Here is a 10,924-nt window from a genome sequence, read left to right as displayed (position 1 = left end):
CTCCAAGATTTGAAGAGATTGCAAAACTACAAATTCCTTCAAAATTAGGACCATCAATGTAAACCTCAATGAGGCTAGTCAAATTCATTTCATACCAGAACTCCACAGCCAGTGGCCTATTCACCAGCCAAATTTGGATTAAATCCAGGTACCTAGATAGGAAAGGAATTCATCTTCACAACAGTAATAAGAATCCTACAAGTGGGTTACTAGAGGAAAAAATTACAATAATAAAGCTTTATAAAAAGCCTTTATTGTAGTTAACACTGAAACATTATGAATCCCAGGAACATTCAGCAAATCAGCTCTATGTCAAAGGTACCCGATGCAAGACTGGGGCTTACAACTCATTTTGACTCAGTGATACAAGGGAAGATTGAGTCATAGGCTGTAAATAAGAGGTCAATTGCAATGGTTACCAGTGGAAACAATTGAAATGTGTTTGTGCACTGGTCTGATAGTGAATTAATACAAAAGAACAGGATAAATAAACCCCAATTGATTGGCCCAGGGGAATGAGCAATTATTTGTCATTGCACCCTATCCAGTTCTATGCTGCAATATGCTCCAAAACTGTAGTATAATTTTTTTTTGGATCAAAATGGTGCTGGAGATTTGAAGGAATAGAGCAAGTCTCAACAGGAGGCAGAGCAACACCCCCTCATGTCTCAGCAACAGTGAGCTAGCACAATATCCAAACAGACCTGTGGATAGATGGGTGGACAAAAGAGACAATATCCAAACAGACCTGTGGATAGATGGGTGGACAAAAGGGACAATATCCAAACAGACCTGTGGATAGATGGGTGGACAAAAGGGAAACAGCACCAAATAAACGATGCCCTTTCGCACCACACAAGAAGTCACATTTCCAATTATTTTTTGAGACAAAGCTTCTGACTTTAAACCAATAAAAGATGGAGGAATTTAAAAGGCCTTGAAAAGTGAGCAGAACTCTGCCTTGTTGTTCTGGGATTTGCTTTACTTGATTCTACTATTCCCAGATTTCTATCAATGATATTTTGGGTAAATGGGGCAAAAAAGACTCCAGCAATTATAAATAGCTCTTGTTCCAAGACCTGTGGTGCTGAGATTAGAACTGAACTACGAACCACCCATCATTTTACCACGGCCCACCCCCCCCCCCCCATCCCCCTGCCCATTTCAATTCAGCACAAAGAAATCCATCAGAACAACAAGCAAAGAAAAATCAATTAGGTATTAACCTCTATTGATCTCTTCTAAGCTAAAGTATAAACTAATATGCAGAATGGGGATTGCTGAAGCCCCAGTAAATGAAGAAAAGCCAGCTAGGGATCCCAAACTGGCTCTCTTACTCCAATCGACCACTTCTCCAGCTTTGGAGGTTGAATGTCATTTGATCATAAAAGTTAACAATCCTACTGGCTTGCTTAATAGCTTCAAAGCAAATTCCCCCTTTGACTTGATTTCATCAGGTAACTAGTTGCTCCTGGTTCACTAGTTGTACAATTCAAGACTGTCCTGGCTGAATATTGCACTGCATTTTAAAAAATAATTTTTGATGCAGACTTCAAATAGAAAATAAAATCAACTTCAGTGCTCAAAATATTTCTTGTTTCACTTATGACTTCCCGAGGCGCGAGTCAAATAACTGTAGTGAGGCGGCAGGAGAGAGACAAGAACTCACCTGCACCTCAGACACTCTGCCAACATTATTTGAAGGTAACTGAATTCAATTGTGCTTTGTGAAATTCTGCACAAAGTAACTGCATCAATGATTCAAATTAAGAGTGTTAATATTCAGCTGCTAGGTTTGGTGGGAAAAAGATGCATATGCAATGGAAAAGGAAGGACAATGGTGCCTGCTCAGGCCCCTTGCACAGCAGCAGCTTAGTGTAGAGAGAAGCAGAGATGCAAATCCACTTCTTTTCTGGAGCACCTCAAAACTATTTTTTCAAATCATCAATCAATGAAAACTGGAAATTAATACAACAAAAATATTTCCAGTTCTATCACATTTCTCCCAAAATGATGGCACTGTCTTTGGGCACCTCTAAATTTAGACCAGTGGTGGAACAGTGTTACAATCTTTAAGGGTAACCATACATCACGCATGAACCACTGGGATCTAAGATGTACATTAAAATATTTACCCCTGAATCAAATTATGACCATCCTTATCCACTCAGAAATCATACTTCATTGTGACATTCCTTCAGCATATATTGAAAATAATTCCACACCCTTAAAATTTGATTAAACTCCTCTATTCAGAGGAAGTACAGATTAATTTTCCACAATATTGCTTGCGACAGCCAGGCTCTCTCCTTCCCACTGCACCCAGCACACTAATTTATCTGCTGAAATTGAATTTTCTGTCTCCACTCGTCTGTGGGATGCATAAGTGTCAAGTAGGCTAAGTTTCTGAACAACTTTTCATGCCAACTGCCATGAAATTACTGTTCTTGGTTGAAACATGTAGATGATCAATTTAACTGTGAACTGGGGCCAGTTAGCACTATCAAGAATATTGGTGCCAAGATAGTAAATATTAAGAAACAGCTGTATGCAATCCTCAAAGAGTGAGATCAGCTCAAATAAACTTCAAATGCTCCTACTTACTCAGACAAGCTAAAGAATCCTGCAGTGATTGCAAGCTGCTGTTTAATACCGTGCTTCAACTTTTTGTAAAAAATAAAGATACAGATCGCAGTACGCTTTCTAAACAGCAATGCAAGACAGGCGGCTTTTTTTTTAAATACAGCAGTTTTCAACATGGGAAACCTTGGTTTTTATTTAAAATAAAATATTTCACTGCCTTACTATGGGTATGGTTGCATTTCCAGTAGCTGGCAGTCACAAATCAAGCATTATCTTATTGGGCATTACATCAGCTGCCAGTTTCATTCCAGAATGACAATCTCACATCTGCTTTTACTACTTAAATGATTGTACATTTCCTTCCACTAGCCCCTCTTCCCCACCATAAACAGAAAATGAAACTACTGAAAGTTCTGCTTGTAGGCAAGTCTGGAACATTACGCTGCAGAAGCACTCTGACCTCATCTCTCCCATCATGTCCAGGCCCATATTCACAAAAGGCACAAATGCAAAAGGGTTTTCTCTTACATTTGGGAGGGGGTGGGGGGCTAGGAAGTTTTGGTGCATAATGAATAAACTTTTGTGAATACAGGCTCCTCTCCCACCCATCCTTCTCCACACCAACTCCACTCCTTCCACTGGCTAGTCATCATAAACTGTCAAATGTTACCTAGCATAGACTGACCAAAGGGGTGTGGTGTCTGATTGTTTAAATATGCGCTGCGTTTCACAATGTTGCTGCAGCCAGGTAACCCACATTTTGCCTGGCCTCGCCAAAAACCATCCAATTCGAAAGTGAACCAAGTTTTGTTAAAAAGAATGGGGGGGGGGGGGGTGAGCTGTGGAGAAAGAAAGGGAGGGAGGGAAGAGAGGAAGGAAAGAAAAATCATTCATCATCAAAGTTCTGCTGGAGAAGGAAGTTTGCAGCAAGATTTTCATTCTTCTCACAGGCGAAGTAAGCCTGAATGACAAGTCCCTCAGGGAAACCCAGTGCCTTTAGCTGAAACAGAAAAAAAATTAACAAGTTATTGAACTTATCCCCACTTTCCTTCCAAAGCATATCCAAAATAAAACTGGAAACACATACTGCAACGAGGGTGCAAATAAGCAACACATTTGAATTACACTGCATACCTCATCTGCAACAGGTATTTCTAAAATAGGTAACCCAAAAAAATCATTCTGCAAAGAGTCCATCACCAAGCCATCCTAATTCTGTGAATAAAGCCCAATCAACTCTATACTGAAATCTGCCATAGAGAGGAAAAAGTGATAGCATCAGAGAGAATCATTGGAGTCTCTCTCCCCACTATCTCCCTCACCCCAATCAATGGGATCTACTGGGATTGTTTTCATTGAGGACCCCTTCCATCCCACACACAGCATCTTTCAGCTGCTCCCATCGGGGAAGATACAGGAGGAGCAGAGCCAGCACCACTAGGCTGAGGAACAGTTTCTTCCCTCAGGCAGTGAGAATGCTGAACGACCATCCGAGACTCTCATATTTATTAAACAACATTTATTTATTTGTATATATAAATATTTGTCCTGCGTATTGTTTGACTATATGTGTGTCATGTCTGGTTGAGTGTCTGCATGCTTTGCACCAAGGACCAGAGAATGCAGTCTTGTCAGATTGTACTTGTGCAATCAGATGACAATAAACTTGACTAATCTGCCATTCTCAACTTTTTTCTTTAGGGGTCTGCTCAATGTTTATGGGTGAAACATGAAAGTCTGCAGAAGCACTCTGACCTCATCTCTCCCATCATGTCCAGGCCCATATTCACAAAAGGCACAAATGCAAAAGGGTTTTCTCTTACATTTGGGAGGGGGTGGGGGGGGGGGCTAGGAAGTTTTGGTGCATAATGAATAAACTTTTGTGAATACAGGCTCCTCTCCCACCCATCCTTCTCCACACCTGAAATAATGGAAGAACTCAGTTGGTCTTTTCATCATCCATAAAAAGCAAAGAGTTTGATTGTCTTGATACATCAACAAAAGTGAAAACAAAACACAGGATTCTATTGACACCGTGGTTAAGTGGAAAAACACAAATGCTAGAGAAACTCAGCAGGTCAAACAGTGCCTCTGTGTAGCAACGGTAAAGCTACATTACCAACATTTGGGGGGGGGGGGGGGTGAGAGAATTGGTTAGTTCACAGGAAACCTGGAGTTGATGGCATTATTGATAGCCAGTAGTCTTTGGCTTCAGAATGATATTGGTGAGTTTGTAAGGTGGTTAGAGAATCTTGGAAAAAATGTGAGGTGATGCATTTGGGAGGATTAATGAGATGAGTATGTTCACAATGAATAATAGAATCCCAGAGAGTCCTTGTTCATGGGTAGACAAGGTGGTATTCTGTATAGCTTGACAAGCTCAGGGATACAACTGTAGAGATCATTAGTTAAACTACAGCTAGAGTTCAGTGTGCAATTGTGGTCAGTACATCTCAGACGTGATTGCATTGGTGGGATGCAGAGTAGATTTAACCAGAATGAACCATTTCAACTAGAAGAAAATGGATTGGCTAGGTTTTCTTTAAAAAGGGAACCTAATTGAGAGACAGAATATTCTGAGGGAAATAAATAGGGTATAAAGTGATAAATCTTTCTCCTTAGCAGAGGTTTTATAACTTGGAGGGGGAGCATGCATTTACAGCAAGGAGTGGAAGATTTAGAAGGCATGCAAGGAAGAATAATTTTTTACCTAGATGTGATTGAAATCTGCAATGTGTTTGGTAGTGGAAAGCATTCTCACTACATTTTTCTTTCTTTATACAAGCACCTGAAATGCCACAGCTGCAGAGATGGCAACAGGGTGGGTGCTGGAAAGTGCAGTTACAAATAGTTACTTGATGGCTGACACCTATTGGGTTTAAGGCCTTGTTTCCATGATATTCGACGAGGACATCCTGTTTCTTGGATTTCATCTGCCACATCCTTGTTCATTCATTAGCTTGTTTACATTCCCTTGAAGCTTGAGCATTTTCAACTCATACTGCAATTCAATTGTATTGGTCCCTCATCCAAATCAATGTACAATGTGAACAGTGCAACACCCCAGATGTCACAAATTTAGCCCAAAAATGACATAATTCTTATAATTTTCTAACAATTTGCACTGGTAGTCACTGAAGATTGCCATTATTCCCTAATCCTGTGCTCCAATTTTACTTGATAACCTCCTTTAGTGCACTTCTATTACAAATTCACCAATTTCCCTTATTTCAAAGATCTGTCAAATATGATTTTCATATATGTTGATTCTCCCAGTGTCCCATTTTCATTTCCCAATATTTTATTTTGTACTGTCATGAGAATAACTGGTTTGTAGCTTGTTTACTTTTCTTCCTCCTTTCTAATCTATGGGAAACATTCTGGAACCTGTGGAATTGTGGAAAATGACAACCAGTGCATTTACCATCTTCATTGCCAGCTTTTTCAAAATCTTCATTTTTTTTCTAAACTAATACTAAATAGGTTTCCAGCGCAATACTATTCCAGCTCCAATGACCCAGGCATGAATCCAACACTGCCTGATTTGAGCTTCCCATTATTACCCATGAGTCTACCATTTGCAAAGGATATAAAAGGTTGACAGAAATTCAATTTGATACATTTTTTGAAAGATTGTTCAGCTATCTGAAGTTACTTTTGCTGTCTAGCATTCACATACACATGTTGCAGCTGTGCAAGGATGGATGCACTATAATAACCAGGGTCAGTTCTTTTCCCCCAATCACAAAACCAGGGATATTTCAGGCACTGAGTTTATAAACTGAGATGAAAAAGAATTCAGTGGCTTATGACCTAAAACACCTTCCCTACTTTGAGCTCAAATCTATTCACAATCTATAACCTTTGGCAAAATTTCTTCAGGTTATTAGTGAATATGGTGGGTTTGCTATTTCATAATTATCATTATAATTAACTTTTTAACCCTGAAACTCCAGCTAATTTAATGCAATTCCAATTCCCCATCTGTTTCTGATTCTTGGAAGCACAGAAAAGCAAAGAAACTGCAGAGCTGTACTGAAGGGAAATAGTCTAATTATTGACCTACATCTTTTCAATTGTTCTGCACAAGTTTCTGGCAGCTCAGACACAATCTAGTAAAGAAATATACTCTGCAACTTAACAAGAATAATTTAGATTCCTGTGGATAATATCTCTAGCACCTTGTATGATACAAATGTAAAAGCCTCCGAGAAGTTTTAACAGCTCTGCTGCTTTTCTCCAATTTTAGCCCTATACATAGGGTTGGTCTGACCATTCATCTGGGACCTCTGCATAGAGGAAGCCAAGCAGGAAGTAACACATCCACAGGACTACAGGCCTCAATCATTCAAGATTTGCACCCACAAAGTAGCTGCATAACCGCTGGTGGGTCTTCTTCATAATGCATCAACGTGGAGGATCCAGGACAGATCCTTGGAGAAGTTGACACACAGAAATTTGAAGTTCTTGACCCTCTCCACTACTAAGCCCTCAATGAGGACTGGATCACATTCCCCTAACTTCCTCCTGAAGTCCACAATCACCTCCTTGGTTTTGCTGACATTGAGCACAAGGGTGTTGTTGTTGTTATACCATTCAATGAGCTGATCTATCTCTTCTTCCTCATTGCCGTTTGTGAGCATTATGGTGCCATCTGTGATGCCCAGACGTCCGACCCTGATGGTTGCATGATTGTACCAGGTGACTTCAAACACTCCAACTTGAAAACTGTTCTACCATGGTTTCAACAGCATAACTTCACCAACAGAGGAGAAAACACCCTAGATCGAAGGTATACCAACATCCCTAATGCATACAATGCTGCTCCTCGCCCTACCTTGGATACTTGGACCACATATTTGTCCTGCTAACCCCAGCATACAGATTGAGGACAAAGCAGACGAAGTTAGTTCGCAGGAAAATATGGCACAGCCAGTGCAGGGCCACAGCAGCACGACAGGACTGCTTTGAAACTACAGAATGGAGCTGTTTCAAGCAAGCAGCCATTTATAACGGCCATGTAAACATCAACAAGCACACAGGCATAGTGACAAGCTACATCACCAAGTGCATCAAGAATGTCACAGAAATCAAATGCTACACAACCAAGGCAAATCAGGTTTGGATGCAGAGGTCCAAACACTTCTCAAATTCTTGTCTTCACAGGAGACAAGTTTGCACCAAGATCAACCAGGGTTGCTCTCTCCCATGCCATCCAGAAGGCAAAGCGTAGGTATGCCCAGAGGATCCATCGTCAGCTATGCAACACGAGGTGCATGTGACAAGGTATCAAAACAATAACATATCACAAAACAACCTTGAATCAACAACGATGCAGCCTCCCTTACAGAGAGACTGAACATCTCCGCATGTAAAAACACTGGAGAAACTCAGGTCAAACAGTGAACTTTATAGAGCAAAGATGAAGATAAAGTATATCACCAAAGTTTTGGAGTTGATTATTTATTTTCATCTTTGCTTAATAAAGTAGTTTGACCTGATTTTCTCTAGCAATGAGTTTGACTTCAGCCATTGTTTCTGCAGACTTTTGCGTTTAACCTCCATCTTCTACACACCATTCAATGAGAAGAACAGTATGACGCCAAAGAAAGCTTTGTCTCTCCCTCAAAAGCAGGCCTCTTGCTTAGCCATCACCAAGGTGAGAAGAAGCCTATCGATGGCGAGCCAGTAAAAGGCAGTATGACCACACAACATACCTGGTCGGACAATGGAAGACTGTTTAGATCATCTGACGGAGATACTTGCGGAGATCTTCAATGCATCATTTGAGCATTCCATCATCCCCGTAGGTTTTAAGGCAGCTACCTCCAAAGGGATCGACAGTAACAGGCCTTGATGACTACAGCCCAGTAGCACTGACGTCCACAATTATGAAATGCTTTGTGCATCTGACGATGGAATGTATCAAAGTGCATCTCCCAGAGATACTGGACCCCTTTCAATCTGCCTACAAATGGAACTGTTCCACTAACTACGCTATAGCTTCTGAGCAGATCCACCTGGAGAATGATATCACACTGCTTGTTGTTCATCAACTTCAGCTCAGAATTTAATAGAAACATACCCAAAGACTGGTGGAGAAGATGTACTAGCTGGGACTGGATTCTGGACTTGCTAACGACGGGATTGGCAGCAGAAGAGCGAGCACCATCATGCTGAGTACTTGTGCATTTCAGGGCTGTGCGCTCAGCCTGTTCCTGTTCATGTTGCTGACCTATGTTTGTAGGCCAAATCCAGCTCCAACAGAGTCATCAAGTTTGCAGATGAAATGACAGTAGTGGCCTCATCAGCAACAACGACGAAGTGCAATACAGAGAAGAGGTGGAAAATATGAAATGGTGCGAAAGTAACAATCCAAGTGGACAGGATAAAGGAGACGATTGTGGACTTCAGGAGGACCAAAGACAACCACCCTGCACTACACATTAATAGCTCGGCAACGGAGAAAGTAGAGAGCACCAAATTTTTCGGAGTCCACTTCAGAAGTGATTTATCCTGGACACAACATCTTCTCACTTGTCAGGAAGGGGCTGCACTACACTTCCTTAGAAGGCTGAGGCAGGCAAGGTTACCAGCCACCATTCGTTTAACTAGAGCTCTATCGAGAGGGTCCTGGTCAGCTACATCACCATAAAAGTGGCAGAGAAGATCACTGAGGACTCCTTTCCCACGATCAATGTAATTTATTGGTATTGTTGTGTAAAGGAAGCCTGCAAAATCTTTGAGGACCCCTTCCATCCCCCACACAGCATCAGGAAAGAGACGGAGGTATTAGAGCTAGGTCCACCAGACTGACAAACAAGCTTCTTCTCACAGGCAGTAAGATTGCTGAACTGCTAAAAGCATACCCTGTGACTCCACTATTTATTAATAATATTTATTTTTAATATGTTTTCAAGACATGTATATAGGTTCTGTGATTATGAATAGTTTGCCTGGATCTGCTTGCACTTTTTTTTTGCACTGTAGCCCAGAGGCTGCTGTTTCATTGGGTTGTACTGTTACAAATTGGATAAACTGGAACTCAAAAAGAAAACAAATTTCTATTTTGTTTCAGTTTTATAGCAAGTTTTCAATTTAAACATCACCCTCAATTCAGGAAAGCTATAATGTTCTACTGATGAAAGGTATAAGACTGATTGGGTAGCTGAGAAATGCAGACTGCAAGTTTGATGACAATATCTTCAGTAATGCATTTTAGATTTAAATGAACCTAATCCAGTTTAATTGACAAATAGAGTCAGATTTTCAAAATTGTATTACCCTCTCTATTGCTTCCTTCTCCTGGGGAGTAACCTGGATGTAGTTAGTGTGTGGTGACCCATGACCTTCTGCTCCTTCACTTCCAGCCTCTCCCAAAGGATCATTCAGCATTTGAACAAACTGCTCCTGGTGTTGAGTTATTTGCTGAAAGATAAGCAAATGCAAACAGATATCAGAGGAATGGATACAGTAAAATAATGTTCCAATCAATAAACAATCCCTTAGCCTTGGTGGTTCTATATAGGAGATGTAGCATCTGGAATGCACAATCTGTAAAGATTGAAACAGTTCAATGATATGCCCATGACCAGACACTTTTATCATCAGGCTTAGATAATGCTTCGGGGATTCAGAACACGAATCCAAGTTCAGTACAACTCTGATAATCCAAAATCCTAATTGATCTGAGCCAAACTGACCGGGGACGGGCAGGAGCTTCGGGCTCCCGAGCAGGAGCGGGACTTCAGTGGGGAGGTGTCGGTGATCGGCGGTGGCCAGCATATTTTTAGTGAGAATTAAACATTATCTTAATGCTTAAAAGACCTTACCTGGTTGTTTGTTGTGGTTTAAACACTGTTACAAGTGATTTGCTGTTGCTACTGGGCAATTTTTTTTAAAAAGGACAGGGTCTCCCAAAAAAAAAACTGTTTATCTGAAATGGGCCCAGTCCAGGGCATTTCAGATAATTGAAGTTGTACTGTACTAAACATCAGCATCAAGCATTACTGATCATATAAAGAATGAGAGGAAAGGTGAACAGCAGCAGAAGAAACCCCAGACAAGCACCCAGTTCCTGAACCAATTCGTACCTGGTTTAGAGTAGGTATATAGATCAGTATAACGCCTCAAACCGTGCATCTTGGCGCCTCACAGTTTGGCGGGCAGCAGCCCCCTTTGAAGAAGACCGCAGAGCCCACCTCACTGACAAAAGGCAAAGGAGGAAAAACCCAACACCCAACCCCAACCAACCAATTTTCCCTTGCAACCGCTGCAATCGTGTCTGCCTGTCCCGCATCGGACTGGTCAGCCACAAACGAGCCTGCAGCTGACGTGGACT

The 10,924-nt window shown here is 41.2% G+C and overlaps 1 protein-coding gene across 4 annotated transcripts in view; it reads right to left on the bottom strand.

Annotated features, from left to right (window-relative positions):
• Positions 1-233: 233 nt before the first annotated feature.
• LOC138758901 (UV excision repair protein RAD23 homolog B-like) overlaps positions 234-10,924 on the bottom strand; it is a 78,978-nt gene continuing 68,287 nt past the window's right edge. For all 4 annotated transcript variants that reach the window (XM_069928483.1, XM_069928484.1, XM_069928485.1 and 1 more), the window contains exons 9-10: positions 9,868-10,011; positions 234-3,583 (exon numbers count right to left, since the gene is read on the bottom strand). In XM_069928483.1, the coding sequence (XP_069784584.1) occupies positions 3,470-3,583; positions 9,868-10,011 (258 nt within the window). In that variant the 3' untranslated portion in view covers positions 234-3,469. The remainder of the gene's footprint in view (positions 3,584-9,867; positions 10,012-10,924) is intronic.

This window comes from Narcine bancroftii, chromosome 3 (genome assembly GCF_036971445.1).
Source record: "Narcine bancroftii isolate sNarBan1 chromosome 3, sNarBan1.hap1, whole genome shotgun sequence".
Classification (NCBI taxonomy): Eukaryota; Metazoa; Chordata; class Chondrichthyes; order Torpediniformes; family Narcinidae; genus Narcine; species Narcine bancroftii.
Note: the sequence above shows the minus strand (reverse complement) of the source record. Positions and strands in the feature narration are given on the sequence as shown.